This window comes from Cyanistes caeruleus, chromosome 19 (genome assembly GCF_971803275.1).
Source record: "Cyanistes caeruleus chromosome 19, bCyaCae1.hap1.1, whole genome shotgun sequence".
Lineage (NCBI taxonomy): Eukaryota > Metazoa > Chordata > Aves > Passeriformes > Paridae > Cyanistes > Cyanistes caeruleus.
In genome coordinates this window covers 4,101,385-4,123,260 of record NC_141719.1, presented here as the reverse complement: position 1 = coordinate 4,123,260, position 21,876 = coordinate 4,101,385, and the positions used below count along the sequence as shown (strand labels likewise).

The 21,876-nt window shown below is 41.0% G+C and overlaps 1 protein-coding gene across 1 annotated transcript in view; it reads left to right on the top strand.

The window, feature by feature from the left end:
• The window catches only part of SEC14L1 (SEC14 like lipid binding 1), a 39,005-nt gene that overhangs the window by 4,829 nt on the left and 12,300 nt on the right, over positions 1-21,876 (top strand). The window contains exons 3-6 of the mRNA XM_086856830.1: positions 18,845-18,994; positions 19,077-19,208; positions 21,218-21,346; positions 21,596-21,830. Coding sequence (XP_086712956.1) covers positions 18,845-18,994; positions 19,077-19,208; positions 21,218-21,346; positions 21,596-21,830 — 646 coding nt within the window. The remainder of the gene's footprint in view (positions 1-18,844; positions 18,995-19,076; positions 19,209-21,217; positions 21,347-21,595; positions 21,831-21,876) is intronic.

The following is a 21,876-nucleotide window of genomic DNA, read 5'->3' as shown; positions in this document are numbered from 1 at the left end:
CCTTAAGGCATGACCCCTTATCTCCCAGCTGGGAATTGGTGCGGTGCTGAGGCTGGGAGAGAGTGGGGACATCCATTGCTTCAAAGCTCCCTACCTTCCCCCATCATTAAATCCAGCTGTGTAAAGTCTAAAATAAGCTACTTCCCTTGAAGATTTCCTTCTACTGGCAAATCATGTGGTTCCAGATAATGTTTAAGATGCAAATCTTTTAATGGAACTATTTCCTAAACTTGAAATGATTCTAGGATCATAGGCTAGAAATGACCACACTTCAGTCTGACACACCTAACACAGGCCAGATGATTTTACCAAATAGTTTCCGAAGCTGGCATCATGATTTTTGCCTGCTCTGTGGAATATCTGTCATAATTAACTTATTAGAATCTGGGTGTTAGTGGATATGTATTTAAGAAAGCACCCAGAGCAGCAGCTTGCACAGCTGTTCAGGAGACTGAACAGAATCTCGCTTCTCCTCCTGTTCAGAGTTTACGTAATGCTGGAAGCAGCTGAAATGTGGAAAAATGGCTGTTTACTTAGACTCACTTGTCAAGTTACCAAGGTTAAATATGCTGGAGAAAAACTGAGAAGCTGCTTTTAGAAAACTTCTAAAGATTACAGTTTCATTTTTTTTTTTTAAATTAGCTTAAAGAGGTTTACATTTAAAGTAATACAGGGACTTTGCTGAATAAGTAGTTCTTAATATTAAAAGGCAGTTAAGAACTTGAATCTTCCTTAACACACATGAGGCTAAAATTAACTTTGGAGATTCACAGCTCATTCTCAGTCTGACATACTTTAGATAATTCCCCTTGAGTTTAATTTCCAAAGTAAATTTAAATAATGAATAATCAGTTGCAATGGCATTTCAAGGGTGGAATTTATGCAAATGGAAAATAAATAAGATGTTTGAAAAAGAACACATTGGATTGAACCATTGACCAGCGGGATTTTTCTTTTTAAGTTTCTGGAAGCTCTGTGGAAAATGTATTGCTCTTCAGCCCATTTAGAAAATGTCCTATTTACAGTCACAAATTACTTAGTTTCAGAAATAATGTGGATTTTAAAAAATCGATCTCACATTTTGCCACTGTTCTGATAGAATATCTGAAGTATCTCAAGCATGAATCTTTCCTAGTAAGTATAATGTGTAGTGCCTTTGATTATATTAACATTTTAATGGTTCAAATTTGCTGCTTTTGGACATCAGCCTGACTGACTCTCTTTGGATTTATAGATCTAACAAATAGTTCTTAAGGTATATCTCATGAATTAAAGTATCCCTAAATTACAGGTAAGTAATAGGTTTGTAAATGGGATTAATATGCTTCAGTGATAAGAGTAGATTAGAAGAAAAATTATCTGTTCTTCCAGATTGACAAATCAAAGTATAATTCCCTTGATCTAGATTGTAATGAGCTTCCTGATCAGCAGTACATCATTATTTCACTATAGAAGTTATTACTTTAAAAAGTAATTTTAAAAAATTAAACTGTATCAAGCTAAGTGCCACACCTCCTCATAAATACTCGCCATTTTTATTCCTTCCAGTGTCATTTTGTTTTCCTGGAAAAAATGCATTTCACACATCATGTGAAGAGGGGCTGAGAGGCTGGTGAGAAAAAGGAAGCTCTTCTGCAAGTGCTTTTGAAAGCACTAAGTAGGCTTTAAATGCATAGAGAAGTATTTTATTCCCCTGATGCAGCGTGCTTTGCTGACAATTTGTCTTGGATGCTCAAATCCTTGGGAAGGGAATAAACCTGGGTGTCTGCTCCTAAAATCTCTGAGCTGTTTTCTCTTCTGTAGAACACCCAGAGACTCAACTGCTTTGCTCCCTGTCTTTGTTGAAAACTCAGCCTTATTTGCTGTTGGAAACGTGTTGGTAAAACTGTAGTGGAGCAGAGTCTTGTGTGGAATTTCTGAATTTATTTGAAATTCCTGAAGTTTCATTCCTGGTTGATGCTGGTGGTGGTTCCTGTGTTAGCACATGGTGTAAGAACAAATGATTACTTGGCCACTTGTTTGGAATGAGCTGTGGGTAACAAATGGCAGAGTTCTCTCTTAAGCACTGGAGAAAAATATTGACTTAGCTGCCTGCTAACAGTGCAATTTATGTGTTACTTTGTGACCTGCTTAGCTATTTCCATGCTTGGTTTCCTGCTTTTTTTTTTGTTTGTTGTTTTTTTTCTTTTTGTTTTGTTTTTTTTGGCAAGCACATGACCTGACTGTAGCTGACAGCTGCAGTTCTCTTGTTCAGGGAAAGCTTTGAGTCAGTTTTTAACAAGTCCTTTACCCTTTAAAAGCTAAGCCACCGCTACTGTCACATTCTGAAAGGTGTCAGAAGAAAGAAAATATGTATCAAAACAGTTCTTGTGTTTTGTTCTGAAAGCACTCCAAGCTTTTCACCCTTTGCAAGTGTTTTAACTCTGGTGTGAAGTGCTGCTCCAGGATCTGTTGATCCAGCCAGGTGATGTTGCCTTTGAGTTAAAACTCTTACAGATGTGGGAATCTGGCAGAAAAAACTGGTTACACATCCTGCAGAGTCCTGGACACTCAGGGTTCTACAGTTACAGTCTGGAGAAGGTGTAACTTCATGGTCCAATGTGTGGTTAGACAGAAAGAAGCATGTGTTAGAGCCTTCAAAACCTTGTGGGAAAGAGGGTGAATTTTTTGGGGATTGATTAAAAAAACATATCCAGTGAGAAGCCAGAGGTTGCTTAGACATCAGAATGAGATGTTTCTATATTGCTTGGGCAGTCTGTGCTGCCCGAGGGCCTCCTGTAAAGCACCTTCAGTCAGAGTCCAGAATCTGGAACCCAGAATTGGGGGGTATTTGTTGTAACCAGGATTGCTTTTGCTTTGAACTTCATTTGGAGTCAGTATGTTCCTGGAGGGAGGCCAGTGATGGAATCTTTTAAGCTGTTGCATTCTGAATGTAGAATGAATCTTCTGAGAATATTCAAGGAAAGCTGTTAATTAGCTCAAGTTGAAATTAATTACAGGTTGGTCTTAAATGGTCTATTTCCTTTTCTCCCAAGTGAATTTGTATTCCAGTTTTTTTCATGTAGTTTAAAAATACTGTGCATGTATTCTAAATGAAAAACTAGGATGTTAAGCTGAATTATTTAACACTTTATTTCATTTTTGTGATAGAGTTAAGACAGGTCAGGTTAGCAGCTCATGTAAAATGTTAAGTAAGGCCTATTACAGGTAGTTTAATAATTTGACTTTCTTGCAGTCCGTCTGCAGCTGTGTTCAGCCATCAGCAGTCAGGCAGTGGTGTCTGAGATGAGAGCCCTGCACTGGCAGAGCTGCTGGCAGAGCTGCTGGCAGTGTGGATGGAAGGGCTGGTACCCTCTGGGCTCCACTGCTGCAACACTACAGGCCAGCAGCGAGCCATCACAAGTGGGGATCAGCCCTCAATTCTTGGCTTTTCTCTGCATAGCTTTTGCTCAAGTCATGCTGATGTCAGCCCAGTCCACTGAGGTTTTCAGCTTGTGGTTCCATGGCCCTTTTCTAATTTTCTAGAGAAATATCACCAGTACGTGGTTTCCCATTGTAGCTAAGCTGATGCACCAGGCTGCTGCTCTTGCTTTTTTTGCAAAGACATATTCATCAGCAAGCCAACCTGGGGACACAGGCTGGGCCAGAGCTGTCTTGGAGGAAAGGAAGATAAATTCCTTGTCAAGACAATTTCCTCGTTGGGCTCCCTTAAGGCTGCTGAGCAGCCCTGGGGGAGCAGGTGCTGGTCCCCCCCATGCTGTGGGTGAGCTGCTGGCAGCTGGCTGCAAGAAAGAGGAGTCAGCAGGGCAGCTGGCACCAGGGTTGCACTCTGGGAGCCCTCCAGTCCCTTGGGAAATAATTAGGGATCTGCAGTTTGAAAAATGCAGAAGCTGCTTGCTGTAACACTAAATGAAGGGGCCATTAGAAACCTGATTCAGCAGTCTTCAGGTATTATTTAACAGTGCAAAGTACTTGCAAATTGCACTTAATGCCTTGGAGTTGTGGATTCTGTGAGTTGCTTTGGCATAAAGGGGGTTCTGTCCTTGCTTCAGAAAAATGAAAATTAATAATTTCTGTGTTATATGCTGGAACACAATCACACAAATGGACTGGCTGCCTGTCTTGCTTTGTATCCATGTATTAAACTTCATATTTGAGCATTTTCTATCTTGGACTTCTTTTGGGTTTTACTTTATTATAATTAGTTTTGGGTTCTATATATCAGCAAATTCGAAAATGAAAATATCACTGGGCTACCAGCTTTAACTCTGGTGACAGCAGAGGGATCGTGGGAGGGAGCAAAGAGAAGCTACTCTTTTGCATTAAAAATGAATATTTGCTTAAACTATTTTAATTCTTAATTATACATGTCTGGGCTCTCTTAAATTACTGTTTCAAGGTTTTCTCATGGTCAGATTGATGAAGTTAAATATCTAAATCTGTGGGGTTATGGATTACTGGATAATTACAACTGTTTTAGTTTTGTTGGTATTTATGCTCTCAACTTGAGTACGAGTGCTTTTTGGAATATATGCAGATCAATTTGTGCAGGAGTTGAAAGCTACACTGCAAACCTCACCATCTCAGTCTGTCTGATAACTTTCTGCTGTGCCTGCTGCTGCTGTAATATTAGATCATATCGCTGTGCCAATAACAGATCTCATTTTATGAAAATGAGTATTTCCCTGGTGATGGTCAGGGTGGCAACGTGCCATTTAGAGTTGTTTATGCCACAGCAGAAGGGAGCAGCTTCCTGATGAGCGCACTTCCTTTCTTGTGTGCATTGTGTCCCTTCATTTAGTGTAAAATTCAAATGCCACAGACATTCTGTCCAGGTCAGGCACACCAGCCAGCAGAAACCTTTCCAGAGGATGGTTTTTTCAGGCTATTTCATTCAATGTGTAAATTATACTGTATAATTTGCAAAACTCTCTTTGCTGTGCAATTCACTGGCTTGTAGATAAGTTCTTCATTACTGAATTCAAGGCTCTATGAAATTACTTATTTCTATTGAAGTGTTTCAGGGTGTGTGTGGTGCAGCCACTGAAGTTGTAATGAACAGGATTTAAAGCAATTTCACTTGAACTTGTTAGTTCTGTGTTGACTAAACCAATTCCTGCTTTTGTTTGCCTGTCTTTGCTGTAAAGGAGGGTGAAGAACAAAGAAGTGATTGTCTGTAATCTATGACTTTAACTTCTTTTTAGAGAAGAATCAAATGACTAAATGACTCTTAACTATTTTTTTTTGGCTTATCTTTTGAAGCTAGGTGGTATTTTCTGTCTGTGTTTTGTTGGGGTGCAGAAGTTGAACCATGCCAGTGATGGATCTTGCACTGATATTACCTGGCTATTGATATCTGAATGATGAATTTGGATCTTTATTCTGTCCCTTTATGAGAGGCACAGAGCCTAATTGCACCATGAGGCCTCTCTAGCTAGTGCTGCCTTTCAGGCAGTGGCTAAGGGCAGTATGTGCCTCTAGGGGAGAGGATAGGAATGTGATCAACATATGGTAACACTCTCTTTGGATACCCTCATCCTCCAGCAATGTGTCTTGACAGCCCTTCTGGTCCAGAATGTGCCGTTGTCAGGAATAACATCTCATGTGCTTGATTTCTCGTGCTTCCAATTCCTTTCTGGAGCCCAGTGAACTCTGTGCTGACACCCTCCAGCAGGAGCTGGTGCTTCATGGCACTCTCTGTCAAGAGATAGATCCTCTCCCTGGAGCCTGGCAGAGCTTGCTCAGCCTCACACCTCCTGCTCCTCGTGTCAGAAGAGGCAGCACAGCCTGGCTCAGGCTGTCTGTGCTGCCTGCCCCCTTGGGTCTGGCAGGTATTTCCCTCAGCTCTTAAATGACTCATTTTTGTGGTGGTGGTCTTAGTTCAGTGGTTTATCATTTCTCATGAGGAACTGCTGCTCTGTATTCTTGGTTTTCCACCATCAGTTTTTACCTTTTTGAGGGTCTCCTGATACATCAGACATGGATGTAAGGTATATTTTTGTTACGCTTCCTAGTTTGAGGTGAATAGTGTCTAGGCTCCAGACCCTATCATACTCATTTTAATGACATTCCATTGATATTAGTGAATGGTCAAGACTTAAAATTATGTATTTAAAACTTTTTAATTTGTTTTCTTAACAGAGTATGGCTGCTCTCTACCTGGAAGCTGATATTTTGCTGGTCCAAAAGCCAAATCAAGGCCTTGCTGTTTATCTTGAGTTTTGTGTTCTCCTGGTGAAGCTCACTGTACTAATGATAGTCTTGGAAGAGTGAAATCACTGGTGCAGTGCTTAGAGACCAGTTGCCTCTGGGCCAAATGAAAACCTGGTGGGTGAAGTCTGAGGCAATGAAGTCAAACCTGTTCCACTGAACCTTCATGGAAGGGGGGAAAATGTCTGGAGACTTTTTCTTGTGGTAGTACAACTCTTTAACCTCTCAGGCAATGGTTTAATGAGGAATTCTGAGCCCACACTGTAGCAGTGCTGTAGTCATCCTGTCCTCCTCCACTCATAAATTCGATTTTGTCTGCGCAGGAATAATTTTATTAAGAATAGCCTAACATATTCCAGATGTTAAACATGTTGTAACAGACCTTCTTATTGAAAGTGTCTGTGATTCTAAGACCAAACAACTGACGAATACTAATTATAGGACTCATAAAAGTGAGACTCAAGCTGGTACAATAGAGCAGCTAGGAATATTTGACTGTTCTAAAAATAGATCCTCAGTGGACACAGTGGGATTGCAGCTGAATTTTAAAAAACTGACTGCAGAGGAACCAGACATGCAGTTTTGTTAACTGGAAAAGGAAAGGGGAAGCCAAGCACCAAACTGTGCTTTCAGTGTGACAATACCCTGTGCCTGTGAAATGCCTGTTGGCAACACAGAGCGTGCTTGTGATTGTTCAGCTGCTGTAAGACAAGGAATGGTAATTAGAAGAAACGGTAGGACAAGCTTAATGAATTACAGTTGGTTTTATGTCTTTCTCTTAAAAAAATCACAGGAAGATATGTTCCTGTGTTATATAAAGGGCTGTGTATTGCCAGTGTTGCAGAGAAATAGGAAGTGCTTGGGAATAGCTCACATTCCTCAGTAATCACATGTCGGTCTCCAGGCATTTAAGCTTTCCCTGGCCTGTCGCCAGCCTTTGCTGTGATGCTCTTTTGGAGGTCAGCCTTTTCTCCAGAGTACTTTAACCTTGAGCCAGAGCAGTCGTGTCCTGTGCAATTGGGGTCAGAAGCCAAGTTTCCTCTGGTAGGAACTACTGAATTGACTTTAATTGCAGGGCACATTCTGTCAAACAAAGTGTTATGCCCCGAGCTACGTGGCTCCTGGGCCAGGCTGATTTCCATCTGTCTTGCTTGGAACACGGGCAGGGCAGGTATTTTTCTCTTGAATACAGAATAGTGGTGTAAATGTGCTTGAAATAAACAAGTTACAGTGACATTGCAAGTCCATCTGGTATTGCTGTTGCCCCCAGGAAGAGCAACTTGGAGCAGAGCAGCTCTAAAGTCTGTCCTCGGTGTTCCACCTTCAGTCTAGACCAGAGCAATGTCAATTGTTTTCTAACCAGCAATTTGATCTTGGTCTCTCAGTCATAAGCAAGCCTAACCTGAATGATCAGGCTTTCCCAGCTTACTCCAAAGGAAAGGAAGATTAAAATTATTTTATTTGCATTCAGCGTGGTTGTTGAGTTTTCTGTCCTTAACCTTTTGTTTTCCTTGAGGAAGGAGTGGTACTTGCCCAACTTCTCTATTCCAGCTTCTCATTTTAGAGATTTAGAGATTGTGCAGAGGCTGCAGTTGAAGTTTGTCTTGCTCACTCTTAGTGGAGTGGCACTTGGGTACTTTGGGCTCTCTGGACTTCCCAAAGGGAGGAAGAGAATTAATGATTCACTTGTGTGTGCCTGGAAGGCAAAGCAGGTGTAACTCAGACTCCTACACAGGCTGTCCACTTTCTCCTCTGTCCTGCCCTCATATTCAGGTGTATTCTGAAGATGGACATTTAGGTTCCCATATAAGAATCAATTATTACACAATTCCACCTGTGTGAGTTTATTGAAGCAAACCACAGATGACTCAAATCTGTTTTAAAGTAACCACTCCTCAAATTAAAGTCATGTTGAGGCATGTCTGTGGTTATTGAAGATCATCTTTTACAGATAGAAGATGGAATGTTAGCCTTTGTGTTCAGGTCACATCCTTTATCCCCAGTTTGTTCTACCCACTGAATTGGTGTACCTTTTGCCATCAAAACTTTGAATAAAATTGCATTAAATCATCAAATATTTAATTTTATCTGGAAGAAGATGGAATCTCTGTGTGTAGCAGAGTGGTTCTTAAGCAGTTATGAGCCAGTTCCCTTCCAGTGTCATTCCATGCAGTATCAGGCCACTGTAATTTTCTGGTAAAAGTTCTGAGCACTTTCTGAAATGAAAATGCCCAGCTGTTGAATGGGAAGGGTGCACTGAGGGGGATAGAGTAGTGATTTGTGTAGAAAGAGCCTGCATGGGTGACTGCAGTGGTCACAGCCCTGATGAGAATTGAGGTTTCTGAGTCTGGCTGTTTCTTTCTGGTGCAGAAAAAGAGGCTCTTTGCTTTTTTTGGTCAGTTGGTGACCACAGTTGAATGACTCAACAGTGTCATTCACTACCAGTAAAATTCCACTTACCTAGAAGATTGCTTCATAACCTGTTCTGAATTTCCTGCTTTATTTATAAGGCCTGAATTACTTTAATGAAATATTTAAGTATTAAAGTAGCTTTATGCATGCTTGAAAACCCTGAACACCGAAGCTGAGATTCCTTAGCTCTGTAGCCAACACATTTATGCTGCCATACAGAGGAGTTTGCTGCAGACCTTCCTGTCCCCCAGAAACTCCTTTTGCTCCTGCTTTTTGCCTTTTCTTCTATCCCCTTCCTTGCTTTTGGTTTTGGGCAGTCTTAAGTGAATCTGTGCTTTCTTAGTATAAGTTAGATTTGTCAAAAACGCTTAATGAACATATATTGTTAAGTATTTCCTTGGATAAGCTAAGAATTTTACTGATATTTAGTTGCAGGTGCTGTCTAAATTGAGCATTCTTTCAGTAAGCTGTCTGTGAAATCCTTTTGATTTCTGGCTTGTGTGCTGGTAGAAAAACAAGCACTTATTTGCTTAGCATTTAATTTGCAGAGAAGGTAATCTAAAACTCTGAAATGTGTGTAAACTTTTTAAATCACTACAAGGAGATGTGCTTTTTTTTTCCCCTGAAATTGTTACTATCTTTTTGCTAGTAGGTAGGTTTGATGTCTGCTGTAACTTAGCAGTAGAAAATCAGTTCTAAATCCTGTTCATGAAAGTGATACTAATATGCATAATCCTATCTAGTTGATTCTTAGCCTGAATTTCTCCAAAGCATTCTGTGCAACAGGTACCAGAGGTGAATTTATTGCAGTCTGTTATGATTGACAACTGAGATTATGTCCCAAACTCCACGTGGTTTGGGGTCATGTTTTGTGCAGTAAGAATGTGTTGGTTTCAGTAGGACTCCTGATGCTTTTCTCTGCATGGTGACCTCAAAGGAAAATAAGTTCAAACACAAGTAAGACAAACTAAAGTGGGTACCAAAGTTTGGGAAGATGGTGTGGGTGCTGTGCTGAGTTTCCTTGGAGATCTGTCCAGTTTCAGTGACATTTTGGAACGACCTGGAGGATGTAATGAGCAGTGTGGTATTTTCAGAGGTGGACTGGGCAGGGCTGGGTTAATGGTTGAACTCAATGGTTTTAACTGAGTTTGATTCCAAGTGCATTCCACCTGATGGGACTCAAAGCCAGGTTACAGGAACTGGCCTGCAGGGTTGCCTTTAGGGCTGTTTCAAATGCCAAGCTATGGAATGTAATTAAAGCCAATAAGTGATCAGCACTGTAACCTTGGAAATGCTGCCTGAACCACGGAGAGGAACGGAAATGCCGGTATTTGTGTGTTGATGCAGTTGCTTTCACTTGGACGTGCTTTGTAGCAGTTTAACACATGAAGGGTCCTGCTATCAGAAATCCAGGGTGGTGGGTGATGTGTGCTGTGTAAGCAGCACTCTGTGAGCTGAGCTGAAGTTTCCTTTAAAACACCATTTCAGTGGTATTTCATTATTTTTATGATTGGCTGTGTATATACACTATGATTATGCCTGAAATTTAACGTGAAGCTGTTCCTTTTGCAATGCAGAAGACTTGGAAGAGATGAAATAGGTGTGAAGTAGCCTGGATTATGTCTGCAGAGCTGTGTGGAGATGAAGCTCTGTTCTGTCTTTGTTCTGAAAAGTTGTTTTGCTTCCCCATGCACATCCCTAGTGTTCTGGATGAGTGGTGGTAAGTGCTGTTTGAAGCCAGGAGCCAAGAAAAAATTGTCTCTAAATTTTTATGGTCTCAGAGTAACTTAGTGGAGCCAGAGCACAAGAATAACTTCTCTGCTGTTTCCTGTCTCCATAGAGATTTTTAATTTACTGAATCAAAGCCCTTCATACAAGATCACAAAGCAGTTATTGAATTTGAGTTTGGTCTGTATACTGGGTTATTTTGTAGTGGTTATGGGCAATGTCCTCATTGTTTTCAGGAATTTCCAGAATGGATGTGGAGCTGGGAGGTTTCTTGCTGTGTTTCTAGGATTTGAGCAGCAAATTGCCTGCTTGGCATGTGGCAGGGCTGTTAACCTATTTGGTAGAATAAATAGGTATTGTTTGTTCAGTGGTGACAGCCACTGAAGACAAAATTACTTTAACAGGTAGAGTCTATTTGAAATATGCAAGAAACTTAACAGGGTATTTACTTAACTTGAAAGTACTGTGGGCTTCTAATACAGCTAAATGTAAAAATGGACAGAGCAGTCTCACCCTCTTCTTTTTGTATGAAAATAGAATCTCAGGCTTTACATAATTAAGCTAGGGGTGAATTTGAATGTATTGGAATAAATCTGCTCATCCTTTCTTCCTCTTTCTTTATGGATATTCTCAAGGCACAAGTGAGTTTTTTGTAACACTACAGAGCCTGAACTCCTTTCCAGTGAAAAGAGAGAACCCCTTAAACAGGCACCAAGAGAAGACAAGGACGAGCAGGGATTATGTTCTTCTGTACACTTAATAAAACATTTTCTTCCATGCAGGCCTCTTGAGTGACAGAGGAGCTGTTGAGGGCAAGAATTAACGGCTTTGGTAAATGCCAGGAAAAGAAACGTTTTCTTATTCACTCTGCTTACAGATGGCTTCATTTTCCTCAACTCCTGCTTTCATGGAGAGTTTCTCAGGAACTTCATTTCCATTCCACAGAAGAAGAGTTGAGCTGAGAAAGCTCAGTTTGCTGGCTGCAAAGTCAGTTCTGCTTTCAGATGCTTTCTTGAGATAAGAATACTGAAAAGAACAAGTCCTCATAGCACTTCATGATTGAGCAAGGCCCAGGAAAGCCCTGGTGGTGTTAATGAAAAGGTTTCTGCAGTGATCTTCAGTGTTTGTTGGGTGTAAGGGCAGCTTAGAGCACGGGTTATTTAACAGTTGTGGGTGTTGGAAGCCCAAGGAGTGTCTAGAGACTGCAGGGCCCTGTAATGTTTGGGAGGTCAGCACTCATTAAGTGTGGGAAGTCTCTCCTGGACCTTCTGAGAAGAAGAGATGTAGATCTGGGCTGTAAATTTGAGCACTGCTTCAATGCAGTATCATAAATACAGCATTTGAAGAATCTGAATATCATGCTGCAGTAAGTTTTTGAACCACTGACAATTTCTCTTTCCAGATACTCTACCTGAAAGCTCTGATCTCTGCCTTGGAGAACATCCAAGGTTGTTTTTCAAGATTGCTTCTCTTGCTGTTTGAGAAATAATTAACCTTCAATTACAACTCATGAACAACATCTGTGCAAAGTAGAGTCTTGTTAGTACTTGTCTGATTTGGATAATAATGTGTTTGTGTGGTCTAGTAAAAGAGGAAAAAAAAAAAAGAGACAAACCCCAGAACTTCAAAAACAAAAAAGCCATTGTAATTGTAGTCCAAAGATTTGATGCATTATTACATAAAACTTTGACAGCCTCCTTTATGAAAATTTTAGACTAACTCCATTGTTTATGAACTTTAAGGTGGGAATGTAATGTACTCCTGCAAAGTAGAAGGAGTTGGGATATTTTGGGCAATTATTTGGGAATTCTTTGCTTTGGATTACTGGGTATGAACAGTGCTGTAAACTTAACACTCTTTATGCACTAAAGATCATTTAATTAGAAAGTTCCAGGTCAGTTCTTACACTTTGTAGTAAACAGGAACACTTTTTAGCCTCTGAAATGGAGTGGAATGTTTGTCTTACCAATATTGACTTGTCCTATTGATTTTTCGGTGTAACTTACAAAGGAGTTATTTATTTTATCTTGGATACACTTAATAGCCATCATTAATACTTAGATGGACAAATTTCATTGTACCAGGGAACAGAGGGTGAAGACAATTTATTGTGTTTGTGAATGACTTGTGCCACTCCAGGGTAAAATGCTTTTTTGGACTGTAGTGGAGGAAGGATACAAGAGGGACAAAGTAAAATAAGGTCAGGATTCAGCTGTAGGAAGGTGTAATGGGGAAAAAGGAGAATTGTGCAATTTTTTTCCCCTGTAGCTTAAAGTAAGGGGCCACTTGCATTTGCCAGGTGAATGTCAACTCTCATTTTGGGAATCTTTCAGAGTGCATCCCAACACATGGGGCAGCCCTCAGAGCTCTCAGATGGAGCCAGCTCTGCTCCTCACACCCTGCCCAAGTACAGCTCTGCCTGGAAAGACAGGATTTTCCTCCCTTCTGTGGCATTTTGCTCTGCATGGAGTGGAAGAGCTTTTTCCTGTTGCAAAATGAAACATGGTATATTTGAATGTGGGACATTGTGATTGAATTTCTATTTTAACAAACCAAGATGGAACAGAGCCTTCCTTTTTAATTAATGCTCTCTCCCTGCTTCATTTGTCTTAATTCTTAAAATCTCTGCAGTAGCTCTCTTTCAGGTGAAGTTATCATTTTTAATTCAAATTGCTTCCACACAAGGTATTTCCTGATGTACTTTCTAATTGCTTAATCCAGTTCAGTGATAAATGGTTAAGCAAACATTTTGTTTTTTGATCTTGCTCTGAAAGCCAGCAGGTTCACCATGGGTGAATCTTGCTGGAAACCTATAGAGTAGTGTATTTGTTCTAGTTCTATTTGAACACTTCAAAACACTTTTTTAAAGTAGAAATTGCAGTGGAAGGCTTAAACTCTTTTTGTTTTCTTCCCCTTTTAAAGTAAGTCATAGTGTTCTTTACATTCTGACTAGTCATATCTTGATGTGCTAAACAGTTAAACAATCTCATATTTGTAGAGGAGCAGAAATGGTACATAAAGGGAATTTTTGTTTAGATGATATACAGCCATTCATTGACAGGCCTGACCCTGCTTCTCCTGCTGGCTTGCCTGTAGTCCCCACAAGCTTCAGCTGTAGTCTGTGTAGCTAAAGCCTTCTCCATCTTTTCCAGAGAGCATTCTAGAACTGAATGGCTGCCAAGCAACCTTTATTTCCCAGCAATAAGGGAATAACTCCTCTCTTTGTAAATGAGAACGTTTAATGAAGTGAAAACACAGCAGAGAGAAAATCCACTTAAAGGCTCCTGAGCAAGGACTGCTGTGGAGAGCTGCTCCGAGGGAAGGGCACTGCACAGAGCCAAGGGAGCTGTGCTGCTGGGACCCTGAATGTGTCCTTGGAGGACTTGTCCTTCCAGAGCTGGCACCACAGGGGAGCCTCTTCCCAGAGAGCTGACTACCTGTATGTTAAAGATATTTGTGCTTCTCCAACGTGCAGTTTGGTTCACGTTCCCTCTTCCCGGTGCCTGGGAGTGTTACCTTACCAAAAGCTCTATTTCTGGAGATTTTTGAGGTGTATCCACTGTAACCATCTGCTCTCTTGCACACACGCCCCCGAGCTGATCACTCCCATGTGAGCTAACATCCCTCAGAGACACTGGCACCGAGATCACACCGCTTTGTTCAAGTCTCACGATTTTTATACTGCTTTGAACAAGTGTCATGATTTTTATACATATGTATGGATTGCAAAGGGAGTGGTAGAGAGCTCTGAACAGCAGAATACAGAGCATGAAAAATTATTTGCTGATCTGTGAGAGTTCATCCAGAATTGTTTCTTTCCAAGTTCATCTGCCAAGAATTTGAAACCTCTCGGTTGCCCTTCCATGAGTTGCTGCTTTTCCTATTGATCTGCAGTGATGTAATGCAAGGGGAGGAAGGGATACAGTGCTCTGCAGGAATGATCAGGCTGCTGGAATGCAGCCTCTGGAGCCAGGGCAGCATCCTGCTTGGGTGCCCCTTCTTGTTTCTTGTGTTTATGAATAATTCAGAAATCCCACACACTGCAAGTGCATGGGGGGAGCACAGTGAACTTTGGCTTGCATTTGCACATTGGTACCCACACGTGGTCAGGTGCTGCAGGCAGAAATTAAAGTTAGCACTGAGGTTGGACTGCCAGGATGAATCTGTTTGTGGGTTCTCTTGAGGTGCCCTTGGAGAATGTGCTGCTGCTCTTGGAACGCTGCTCTGCCACCAATTTCAGACAGAAAACATCAAAAAGAAATAAAACATCTTATCTGCTTGATTCATGCCATTAAGCTGTTAAAGCACTCAATATGCTTAATTTTCTCAATGATAATTGAAATTCCTTTGTATTTCACTGGGTTAGAATTTCTGTTGGAGGATTCACCTACTAGAACAGCACAGTTTAAGGTTGCTTGGAATATTTTTTTTCCTCTTATAAGTGTAGAAGTTAGTTCTGACTCATTTAATGGAAATACTAAATAATCCCTGTCCTTGTAGGCAGGAGACTGGGAATATTAATCTGGCCAGAGAAGCTGAGTAATTTATTTGCATGAATGACTGCCTACTGAGGACTGAGCACATGCTTATTATCAAGGTATTTTATTAGCCCTAGGCATAGTTTGAGAAGCAAAATTCCAGAAATCTTTGAAAATTGATTTGGGGGTCATACCTAAGTGCTCTTTTAAAGGTGGTATTTTGAAAGGAACTTGTTATTCCTGATACTAGAATTCCAAAATCTAAGGGTTGTGGCAGCATAGCCCTTTGCTATGAAAAGCGACTGCAATGAGTTTAAAATAGTCTGACTTCTGAATTGCTTTCATGTCTTCACACTCAGCTGAAATTCTAGCAGGGATAAAACTGGAATAAATCCTGTTATTTTGACTCTACTCTGAGCATGAGTTGCTAAGGGAAGTAGTTGGAAAAGCAGCTTTATTACAGTGCTATTTTGGTTGAAATTATGCTTGTCAGTGCTCTTGCTGTTAACATGCATTAAGGAAGTTAAATTTGTGGTTCAAGCTGCTTCACCAGACTGTGTTTTTCTTGATGCACAATGCAGCTTCTAATGGATCAGAGTACACAAATGTTCCAGAGGCTGGTGGGGAATGTAAAGGTACATTATTGAGAATCTGCAGAATTGCAGGCTCAAAATCACTTTTTGAAAGATCTCTATACAGATGTCTCAGCCACGGAGGTGTTGTGACTTCACATCAAGCCCAGCAGCAGCTGCAGGGTTTTGAGGATGAGCACATCTGTGCTTTTGACTTGTGCTCAGTGTCCACACACCCTGTGTTACATGTGAGGGGGGAAACAAAACAGTAACAGTGTCACGTCCTTGAAACACCTTCATTGAAACACCATTCTTGGGTGTATTTAGTGCTGCAGCAGCATTTCACTCCTGCATTTCTGCAGCTGCTTCTCTTTTGAGGAACTAATTGTCTTTGATTGTATCTGTACAGTGGAATTGGAACACTGAGACAGGGGTGTGGAATATCTGATTTTATTTGTGCAGAGAGACCTATCTGTCCAGGTTTGACCACAATGCTGTCATGCAATGAAGGGACAACATTTTATTATAAACTCTTCTTTATCAGCCTGCTGGAGGAATACTGCATAATGCAGTTCAGTTCTTTCCTGTCTGCAAAGCTGGATTTGAGACAAAGTTTCTGTTTCAAAACACTTCAATAATGCAGAAAAATCCCTTCAGTTCTCTTGGAAAATAAAAGCAGTGTTTGATCTTTCTTTAATCTTCTCGTGCTCCCTGAATAACTCCAGTCTTGGCCATGCATGTGCTGCTCTGACTCACGTGGCTCTTGCTGTGTTGTACCATAAATTACAGGTTTTGTTCCTGTGCTGTATTGATTTGTGGTGAAAGATTTGTCAGTGTCCTGTAGCCTTTAGCAGTTTTTTTCTGCCCACTCTGTGCTGTGAAACAGAGCAGTTTGTCCCCTGTGGAAGTCACAGCTGGGCTTAAATCACATTGAATATTTTGATGTGGCCATGGTTTGTTCTAATCACCTTTTATTCAAACTGGGCTGTGCTGAGAAATGGTGCATTACAAGCATGTATTGGCAGTGGGACATAAAGAAATAAAACCAGACTAATTTAAGAGCCCAATAAAATCAACTGTGAACAGTTTTCTGTGTGTATGTTCTTTAGGGAGAAAGAATCCTAAGTCACTGTTAAATCTCTTGGAAACCCTCAAGTACTTTGCTGTGAACATTCAGCTTGCCAGCTTTTGACAGATAATTATTTTGTTCTCTTCCAAATCGAACACATTCAATTCAGTCTTGCCATTTGAAACGAATCTTCTTGGGTGTTTTTTTTGTTCACAGTTCAGCAAACACTCAGGAGCAGGTAATGCTCTGAATTGCAAACGTTCACAGGGCAAACACAAAGTGTTTGGAGGACTAAGATGAGAAAAGCATCAATATGTGCAAAGAAGGAGACTTGCAAAGGCTTTGGCATAAAGGGGGCTGTTCAAATGGGGGATAACTTGTCATCCAAATGTAAAAAAGACTGAAAAAGGTGAGAAAAATGTTAGATACTTTCTTCCTCTGCTCTCCTGTCTGTATAATAATCATAAGGTACTCAAATAAAAGTATTAAATGAAACAATCTGAAAACCAGAAATACTTCTAAATTCTGCTTCTAGAAATATCTTTTTCTGACTTTAACAACATTTAACTACAGTCATTGCAATTAAAATAGAGATTAGTTTAGCAAGAATGCAGGAACTTTTTCAGGAAGAGGGCTGAGATTTTAGGCTGAGCAGCTAAAATGTGCAGCCTTCTGTCCAGAACAAGAGCCTTGTAAAAAGAAATAGAACTTCTTTGCCATACCAATAGGGCAAAAGGAACAACTTATTCCATGTTAATAGGACCCATCCTCCCTTTGTCTCGGAGCTGTGAAAGATTTTCTCCCCCAGTGCTGACTATTGTGTTATAACACTGATGCTCTGTCCCTGCTATTGTGCACACATCTCTGAGCCCAGGAATTATTGCTGTTCTTCAGTCAAACCAACCCAGCTGTGCACAGATGAGGTCTGGAGCAGGGACTGTGTGTAACCCCTTCCCTGGCTGCACTTGTGCTGCCTTACAGAGGAGCTTTATGAACTCGGGACAGTCATGCTGCAAAAATGGTTTAAAAATACGCACAAGGGGGAAAAAAGCTGACACTGTTCTAGTGCCTTACACCACTGTCACCATAGCAACACTGCCTTCAAACTAGGTTTGAACACTGGTAATAAACTGAAGTATTTTAATTGTTCTAAAGGGAGAATTAAGAGACCTTTTCTGTTCCAACACCACCATTGCATACTTTGTGCAGCTGCTGCTTGTTTTGTTCCCCACCCTCTTCCTCTTGGTGCTGCAGCCCAGCTGTTTTCAGAGTAGTTGAAATCATCTAAAGGGACAGAGAGGATATTTTACCTCTTTTAAAGAGTTGTTGTATGACGTTCTCTCAGATTTATTTTATCAAAGCTTTCTTCTGCATTGGGACACCTTGCAAAATCTGACCTCTTCACCAAAGCCAGTGAGGTTCTGATAGCAGCAGAAATGAAGGAATTCACAATATGGAAAGCAGGCTAAAGAATTAGTTGCTTCACTGCCATCCCATGAGGAAAAAAAATAATCCCTAGATAAGTAGAGATACGTTAGAGACTGTGAAAAAAAGGGGAAAGAAAAGAGCTGTCTTGTATTCTCCAGGCACAGTGGTTTTAAAATCAAAATCCAACAAGTTTACTAGTGGGATTAACACCCTCTTACTTGTTTTACTGATCCCAAATCCTTTACTATCCTATGTCTGATTTAATACCATCTTCTCTGTGTCTCAAGTATTTAAGAGATGAAGTTATTTACATGACTGTGTTCTTTAACCAAAGCCAAAGCTGTTGCTAGCTCTGCATTATTGCAAGAAGTTTTACATTTTCAGAAGTGTGAAATGAGCTCATTGTATTAGACTGACTGTTGTTGGACAAAACTGTGAACTGATAAACTGCAGTGAAATCATTAGGAACACTCTGTGCAGAGGGAGCTTGAAAGCTCTATTAGCTTAAGAAATAGCTTTTGAAATGTTTTTATTAGACCTTGGGGAGCTGTATGAAATCCCTCTGGACAGCTTGGTGAAACACCGGTAATTAGTAAGTGAGTTTTTTTAATCCAAGACATAATTGTTTTGTCTTGTGGTATTTTAGAACTGGAAGGTCTGATTTTTCTGTTATCAAGGGGGTTGTCATGGTACAGAATGAATAACTTCCTTTGCAGAGGGAGGGGAGAAATGGGTTATTTTGTGTGGTTTAAAAGCTGCCTTACTGGCAAGGAACATATTAATAAATGGGTTGTTTGGAATGCACTGGGACTCTTTCAGCTGTAATGTGGATTCAGGAAGCTCTGAAGGGCATTGAGCCTCCAAATGCTGGTGACATTAATGAAGGAACTCCACAGACCCTCAGGAACTAATGGTGATGGTTGTTTGTTCTCTTTCCATTGTGACAGGCATATGAAAGAAGGTTTCCTACATGCCCTCTGATCCCCATGTTTGTAGCCAGTGACACTGTAAATGAGTACAAGAGTGAGGATGAGGCCATCCACGTGATCGAGCGGCGCTGCAAGCTGGACATCGATGCACCACGGCTGCTGAAAAAGGTGATGAGCTTTGAAATGCCTGCTTTGTCCTCCTGGATATCACTTCACCTGTACCATAACAGAATTTGTGCCTCTTCCCCAGATTGCAGGAGTGGACTACGTCTACTTTGTCCAGAAGAACTCTCTGAACAGGCGAGAAAGGACTCTGCATATAGAAGCCTACAATGAGACCTTCTCTAACAGAGTCATCATTAACGAGCACTGCTCCTACACAGTGAGTAACAACAGGCCCTTGGTGGGACTGCAGATGGAGCCAAGGCAGTGTTCAGATCTCAGGACTCAAACAGAGCTTGGGTTGTTCCTGGCTTTCGCTGTGCAAGAAAAAAATAACCAATGCACTGGCCTGAGTGACAATTGTCAGTGTTAAATGTGACACACTTGCTTCAAGAACTGAGACACGTTTGGCACCCTCTTGCTTGAGCATCTTCTCAGAGAGCAGAACAAAACATAATTTGCTGTGTTTGACAGCTCTGTTTAGGCAAATCTGTGCTTTGTAGCAGCACTGTGGGACTTGGTGTGGCTGATGACACCCTGACAGAACTGCCAGAAGAAAGTTCAGCTGATTTGCCTTCTGCTAGCTCAGACAGAAATTCACTGACTCAGCTATGTTTTAACCTATCTTTTCCCATTGTTCTTGGTCTTCAGTGCAAATTTTAATGGAGAGGAGTCTGGTGGCAGGCCTGCTGCTCTGCTCTGGTCATGGCTTATTTCTGAATGGCTCAGCCCATCCTCATGGGCTCTTACAGCACACACTGTAGCAGTAGAACTTCAAATTGATGTTAAAGGTCAGATCAAAGCTAACAAATATGACTGATTTATCTGTATTGTAGCACTCTTTTAAGGTCATAACATTTTCTGTTGTGTTTAACTTGTGGTTAAAAGATCTCTTGATGCCAAACCCACTTGACACTATTATCTAATGTTTTCATAATTATTTCTGCTGTAATTTCCAGGGTAAATTTAGGAACACTCTGCCACTTACCTGCAATTTTTATGTGAAAGCTCTGTTTAAACAGGGGAAATGCTGTACAGAAAAGTTCATGTGGTAAATATGTACAAAACACAGCATTTCTCTATGCCCATTTGCTCTACTCAATAATGAAATTAGGTAAATACAAACCCAGGTTTTTAATGGAAGAAGAAATTGTTTCTAAAAGTTCATTTTTATTAAAGGTAATTTATAATTGAATTTACTAAAATTCAGGAAGATCATTAAATGATGTTATGAGTTGTGCTTACTGAGACTGTACAAGCTATTCCTGTAACTCCCATTCCCTAATGCAGAAAATGAATGGAAAAGGGTTTTTTTTTCCTGTAGTTGTCTCCTTATAAAGTGTTGATCATGTTCTTAGCCAAATTTAGCATGTTCTGAGGGGGGAGGGAACCCTAAGACATCAGGCCAGTTACATGCTCAGAAGTCTGGCCTTTCGTGATGTTTTTATAATGACAGATTCAGAGCCTGGCCTAGAAATTGCTTGAACAAATCTATTTTGGATGAAGAGAGTTTAAAAAACAGCTTTTTGTAACAGTGTCATCATCAATCATAGAATTGTTTAGGTTGGAAAAGCCCTTTAAGGTCGAGTCCATCTAAAAATCTGTGTTCAGGATCATATCAGTAAAGCAAGGGATAAGCTAAGAGGGAAGGTGTCAGCTGAGTGAGGAGTGTGCATTTCTGTCTTTGGCATTACCATGGGAGAACAAACTAAAACGGTTTTCATTCTACAGAATGCTAAAGTACCCCCTAGGTCAGTGGGGGAACAGTGTTTTGGCTGTCTCTTGGAAACACGTGGGAATGCTGCCCCTGCCCTTGCTGCAGGGCTCAGCCTGGCTGAGCTGGCCCCGGGCTATCAGCCACAGCAGAGTTCCTGTGGAGGCTTTCACCCTGTTCCACACACACCCTGCAGTCCCAGCCCTTATCTAGACTGAGACAGTGTAGAAATGTGCAGTTCTCTGGCTCTTGGCTGGTGCAATTGTGTTTCTTCACCCTCCCTTTTCTTGCTAAGACAAAAAAAAAAAGGGATGTGGGACCATGGAAGGGCTTCTCAGCTTTTTGTCCTTTGGTGTTGCCTCTTCCCAACTATGAAGTAAGTGAAGCAAGACATGCAAATTCCACTTGAATGTTTTTGACTGCATAAACCTGTAAAACAAGAAACATTTCAAATATTGTGAGGGAGAAAAAGTATCTAAATGGATAACTGAGCTGTATGACCTTTTGACTTGCAGGTTCATCCTGACAATGAAGATTGGACCTGTTTTGAACAGTCAGCAAGCCTGGATATCAAATCTTTTTTTGGTTTTGAGAGCACAGTGGAAAAGATTGCCATGAAGCAATACACCAGCAATATTAAAAAGGTGAGCCTGCAGTTGGGAAGGATGTGCCTGGCTCCAAGTTACCAAAAGACAATGAGGCTGCTGCTGAGTAACAGGCTGTTCTGCTCAGAAAGCTGGGCTGCTTTGCTGAAGGGCCTGGGGCAATGTGTCTGTGTAGGGATCTTAAAAGTGAAATCTTTAGAGGTCTGATCACTTAATTTGCAGCCCAATCCTTTTTGTGTCTAAATGTGTGGGTTTTTCAGTAGCTGAAGTAAGTTTTCTTTTTCTAAGGGAAAAGAAATAATAGAGTACTACCTGAAGCAGCTGGAGGAAGAAGGAATAACTTTTGTCCCTCGCTGGACTCCTCCTGTTGCATGTAAATCAGAGAGCAGCACATCCCACCCAAGGAGACCAGTGTCACCTGCCATTAATATCCCAGAGTCTGCCACAAAGGAGGGCTTGAGCAACAAGGAGATCCTCAACACCTCCAGCAGCCCCTCGGAGCCCACCACAGGAACGCCCGATGGTATGGGGGTCTGATGTGTTTTACTGGGAAGCTTTGTACTGGAGAG